Source organism: Gracilinanus agilis, chromosome 6 (assembly GCF_016433145.1).
Source record: "Gracilinanus agilis isolate LMUSP501 chromosome 6, AgileGrace, whole genome shotgun sequence".
Classification (NCBI taxonomy): Eukaryota; Metazoa; Chordata; class Mammalia; order Didelphimorphia; family Didelphidae; genus Gracilinanus; species Gracilinanus agilis.
In genome coordinates, this window is record NC_058135.1 from 22,344,284 (window position 1) to 22,350,143 (window position 5,860).

The 5,860-nt window shown below is 42.4% G+C and overlaps 1 protein-coding gene across 1 annotated transcript; it reads left to right on the forward strand.

The window, feature by feature from the left end:
* Positions 1-530: 530 nt before the first annotated feature.
* On the forward strand, positions 531-1,655 carry ATOH1 (atonal bHLH transcription factor 1). The gene has a single exon (XM_044682234.1). The coding sequence runs from the start codon at positions 531-533 to the stop codon at positions 1,653-1,655; it is 1,125 nt and encodes a 374-aa protein (XP_044538169.1).
* Positions 1,656-5,860: the final 4,205 nt, after the last annotated feature.

Sequence of the window (5,860 nt, forward strand, 5' to 3'; positions counted from 1 at the left end):
TACCTTATAGTTCACTGCACACATACATATACACACATGCACACACGCACGGCATAGATATCAGTCCTCTGGTGACATAACCCTGGAGTCAAATTACAACCCTTTTATTAACATGAATTTGATGACTTAAAAGGAAAAGAAAAAAAAGAAGAAAAAAACTTGGGAGAGAGCCTTTCTCCTCAGCTCAGTAACTTTTCTCCTGGTGTAAAACTTTTTGATTGGCTCCTCGCACGCGCCTGTCCGCAGCCTCTATTGGCTGACTTGACACGCGACCGGCGCGAGGAGGGGGCTGGGAAGGGGGGGGGAGGTGGAAAGACACACTGGCGCGTGCCGCTTTTTAAAGGGGCGCAGCACCTTCAGCAACCGGAGAAGCCTCGTTGCACGCGACCTGGTGTGTGATCTCGATGGTGGGTGGGGGAGGGAGTGGGAAAAAATAAAACTTTGCAGAAGGAAACCTTGAAAGGTTTTTGCTGTAAGAGTGCTGATTGCGAGTGAACGCCGCTACACCTTACGATCGACCCGGTTGTGCAATGTCCCGTCTGCTGCACGCAGAAGAGTGGGCTGAAGTGAAGGAGTTAGGAGACCACCACCACCACTCCCATTCCCAGCATCATCTCAACCAGCAGCAACAGCAGCCGCAGCCAGCTCCAAATCTTCCCGGGAGAGAGCACCAAGGCTATGCTCCAGGGCTGTCGCTCCTGGACAGCACCGATCCACGCGCCTGGCTGGCTCCCACTTTGCAGGGCATCTGCACGGCACGCGCCGCCCAGTACTTGCTGCATTCCCCGGAACTGGGTGCCGCTGAGACCCTGTCCCACCACGACGAGGCCGACTCAAGGGGAGACCTTGTGAGAAGGAGCGGCAGTAACAGCAGCCCCAGCAGCAGCAGTAGCAGCAGCAGCAGCGGCGGCGGCGGCGGGAGCAGCAGCGGGAGCACCAGCAGCCTCAGCAAGAGTCCTGGGTCGATGAAAGTGAGGGAGCAGTTGTGCAAGCTGAAAGGTGGATTGGATGAACTCAATTGCAGCAGGCAGAGAGCCCCTTCCAGCAAACAGGTGAACGGGGTACAGAAGCAGAGGAGGCTGGCTGCCAATGCCAGAGAAAGGAGAAGGATGCACGGGCTCAACCACGCCTTCGACCAGCTTCGCAACGTTATCCCGTCCTTCAATAATGACAAGAAGCTCTCCAAGTACGAAACTCTGCAGATGGCCCAGATCTACATCAATGCTCTGTCCGATTTACTGCAAACACCTAGCGGTGGTGAGCAGCCACCTCAGCCCCCAGCCTCTTGCAAAAATGACCACCACCACCTCCGAGCATCTTCCTACGAAACCAGTGCAGGCGCGGCCAGCACTTCCGCAGTCTCCCCTGTCCCGGGAGGTGGACCAAGACCATCCCCGCAGGGTAATTGCAGGACACGCTTCTCGGCCCCGACCTCTGCGGGAGGTTACTCCGTGCAACTGGACGCTCTGCACTTCTCCTCTTTCGAAGAAACCGCTCTGACCGCTATGATGGCTCAAAAGACTCTGTCGCCTCTGCCAGGAGGCATCCTGCAACCGGGGCAGGAAGAAAGTAGCAAAACTTCTCCCAGATCCCACAGAAGTGATGGGGAGTTTTCCCCTCGTTCTCATTACAGTGACTCGGACGAGGCAAGTTAGGGAAGTAACAGTTACAACTAAGTAAACCGAGGCAGAAACAAAACCAGAGTGGACTCTCTATCAGAAAGCGGGAAAGGCGTCCCACCTCTGTTGTTGCTACGTGATTTGTCATTATCCAGCAACGACTTGTCTACGTTTTGCAAAATTTGGTGAATTTATAAATGCCGCCCCCCCCCCCCATATTCTTGGTGAAAATTGGTTGTTAACGTTGTATCCTTTGTCTCTACCTTCTGTCCCTTTGTAGATATATACGATATGTATATTTTTACATCAGTAGTCTAGTTCCGGGCTGCCAACGAGTTGCTTAAAACCAGCAGCTTCACTTCCATTGCTAATTTGGGTTTAATTTATTTTATGCCCTGGGCTTTCCTGTTTTCCCGCGTGCTCTTGTGTGGGCAGTAGTCTTCCGAAGTTATATTCCTCATTTTCTAAAATGAAAAACAAGATGCTTATAAAGAGTATACCTTTTGGATGTGTGTAATTGTCAGACAAGGCGAAGCCTTGAGGTTTATATATATATATATATAATATAATATAGTATATAATATACTCATTACGCATATCTCATGTTGATAACTTTGGCGTCTTTAAGGAAGTTTGGCGCACGCACTTTATCGGCCGCCACGAATGCGGCTTCAAGAGGAAATTTAACTGCCAACTGGAAAACCAGTTTTTAACATAGCCACTTATAACCTTTAAGCTCCTTGCAAGTGTTTGCTTTAAAAAGAAAGAAAAGAAAAGAAAACCAATTTAGTCGTGTCAAAATTTTTGGTCGATTTTATTAGCTTCGTTGATGTTAGAATACTTATTTATTACCGAGTGTTTGCTACCATTTCTACTTATCTTTTCATTTTTTACTTTTTCTACAAGATCATTTATTTTAATTTAGAAAAGCCAACAGCCATTGTTTTATGATGTACTTGCTTTTGCAAAAGATGAAAATAAATGTGAAAAACGGGACCCTGTTTGACTCTTGTTCTTTAATGATCGCTCTATTTAAATGGGCAGATGTTTTAAATGAATCTTGAAAGTGTTTTATGAAAGCCATACTGTATATGATCAACTCAACAATTGCAATTATTTACTTTTTACCTCACCTATAGAGAGCATCAGAAGGTGTAACCCATATCTACATTTTCAAGTCCTCAAAACTGATATTGTGGAATAAAACCCACACATTCTATATCAGTCTCCTAGGATGCCCTATTTTTAAGAAAACCTCTCGGAAATTGTACTGAGGTTTCCTTTCCTAAAGAGTAACGCTATCGGAGGCTTAAGAGAACTTGCCACTAGTGACCTTTCTTGTGGTTGGTTAACTTCATTTCATTAAAAATAAAAACAAAACAAAAAAAAAACCTATAGTCAAATGTAATTCTTTTCGTGTCAGTGAAACACAGGGCAAACTTACAGATCAAAGAAAAATACAGCTATGTCTCCATTGGACTTAAGAACAAAGACTGAAAAGCCAAGGATTCAAGCAAACAAATCATCCAGGAGGCTAAAAATTCACTACAAATCAAGTTTATATTTCCTTTCAAGCAGTCTTGCCTTTTGAAATAAAAGACTTGTAATTTGCCCTTTCAAAGCAGTTTAAACATTACTGTCAGGGTATAGTATTTTATCCTAAAATTTGGGGACGATTGCAGAAACTAAATACTTGCTGCTTTTGGTAGCTGCTTAAGGCATGTGTCCTCACAAGGAGTCTCAAGGTTATATAGTCAGTCCCCTTAAATGATTAAAAGAGTAGGGGTAGCACAGAAGGAATGGAAGGAAAGAAGTATTAAAATTTCCTCATTTGAATGTTAATAATAAGGGTCAGATCACCTAGGAATAGTATATTCCTATACTAAGGAAAAGAATATTCCTATACTATAAACTAGGAAACCAAACCTTCTGTGTTTAAAACATTTGGTTTAAAATAAAATCCTTTGTACCATCTACAGTACTAGCAGGTGTCCAAAATGGAGAGCTTAGTATCTGGAAGCCAATTAAGAGACTTTGAGAGCCAAATCCAGGGGAAATAGTGCCTCTTCTAGATTCAGAGGTCATGAGTTTGACAAGTTGCCCTGAGTGACCGTGGCAGGTGAATTACCCTTTCTGCGCCAAAATTTCCCCCTTCGTGAGGGTGCTGGACTACATCTCGGTTTCTTAACCTTTTTCATGTGTCATGGATCACTTTAGCAATCTAGTGAATCCTATAGCCCCTCTCCCAGAATAATATGATAAGTAATTGAAAGGAGATGGAATTTTAGTTTGAGGTTATTGAAAATAAACCCCACCCCCCTACTCCAAATCTTTCCATAGAACCCCTTATCCCTGGACTCCTGGACTAGATGATCTTTAAGGTCCCTTTTAGCTCTAATTCTAAAGATGCTATGAAACTGTTGGATGGCTAAATAAACTTCAGTTAGGTTGGAGTGACTCTAGTCTTAAGACAACCATCTGTGCTATTGCTGCAAAGGGAGGCAAAAATGAACTTTCTTGGCAATCAGCTGGAGTAGCTACCTAGATGAAGCTGATACCTACCAGTAGGCTCTCTACAGAGGTGAGCAAGGAATCGTGACACTTTCTAGGGGAAGAAACAATACACCTGTCCCTCTGATAACCTTTTGCACCCACTGAGTTTACCAAGCTCAGGATAAACATCAGAAATCTTCAGTCTGTTGAATAAATCAAGCTATTGCTTCCAACACATTTCCATTAGGGGTGCACCAAACTCCATATACTGCTACATAGAGGGGTGAAAAGTTCAACCTAGTTTGATGGTTATTTTAATTTCATTAATGATAACACAGTCACTTGAGCATATACAGAGTGATACTTATTTTTTACTACAGAAGCTGGAGTTGGTGAAGGATAATGCAGAATAGCAAAGTGAGTTGTTTGTAGGAGGCAAATAGTTTGGGTAACCATTGTGGCTCAACTCATATCAAACACAAACATCCAGATAAAAGCCCATGATCACTTTTAAAGAAGTCAGTGTTCATAAACTCATATTCTGTGAGAGCTTCAGGAAGACCTCTTTATATAGACGATGATGAGAGTGAGACCCTCAGAGATTAAATAGTTTACCCAAAGTTGCCTTAGGTAGTAATGATCGGCAAAACCAGAGATTGAAAACCCAAGAAGTCTATGTGATGGGCACAGTGAAAGTGCTATAATCAATATTAGCTATTAAGTTTTCTAATTTATATACACTCCTAACTTTTAAATCCTTCCAATATTTTCTTCTATGCCAATCCATGAGAACATGACATACACAGGAAGGAACATCAGAGTCCAAAGGTGGAGTTTTCTAAATATTCCTTTATTCTCCTACAACTCTGGAATGGGCAAGTTATTATTTTTTAAGTCACTAGTATCTGACTTAGAAACTCTACATCAGACAAAATGACAAGCATACAGGAAATGGTTCAAGTTACCACACATAGTCTACGACTGATTTCAAGGGATATTTAGTGTTTCAAGATTAAAGTGAAAATGTCCTTTTCCCTTCCCTCTTTCCTTTTTTCTTCCTTCCTTCCTTCCTTTCCCTCTTTTCTTTTCTTTCTTCATTACTTTCTTTTTCTTTCTGAGTTTCCTTCATTCCCTTTCTCTTATTTTTCTCACTTTTTTCCTATGACAGAGATGCATAAACTACATTTCCATTTTAAGGTTCTGCTATAAAGTTTGCATAACAAACGATTGGCAGCCCGTACTCTTACACTCCATTAACAAGCTGTAACATATAGCTGCAGGTTGCTATAATCTCATTAATATTTTGGAAACTTGAATATTGAGTATTTCGGAGGGCTCATTCCCCATATGCCGGACCACTCCTGCCATGCTGGCTGATTCCTTTCTCTCCATTATTAGCAATTAGCCTCTACCTTCCAAAGTCAGATCCAAGTATCCAAGATACTAGCAAAGGAATCAACTATGTGTGCAAGTTAAGCATGCTTAACATCCCCCAAACAAACAAAGAGACAACATTTCTTAAAGTAATGAAGACAGATACGTCGGGAGGTTTTTTTAGTTACATTGTTGGTGGGTTGTGTTTTTTTTTTTAATTTTTAAAGAGATTTTTATATACTTTAAGTAGTCCCCTATATTCTCTCAACCCTCCCTCCTTGCCATTTGCTTTTCTTATTTGAGGAAGGTTTTGGCTCACCACACTTTGGAAACTTATTTGATTTCACGGAGGGCTGAAGGAAGCTTATTTTGGC

Bases quoted from the DNA above. Each gene is read 5' to 3' on its own strand.
- ATOH1 (XM_044682234.1), top strand. From the start codon at position 531: ATGTCCCGTCTGCTGCACGCAGAAGAGTGGGCTGAAGTGAAGGAGTTA.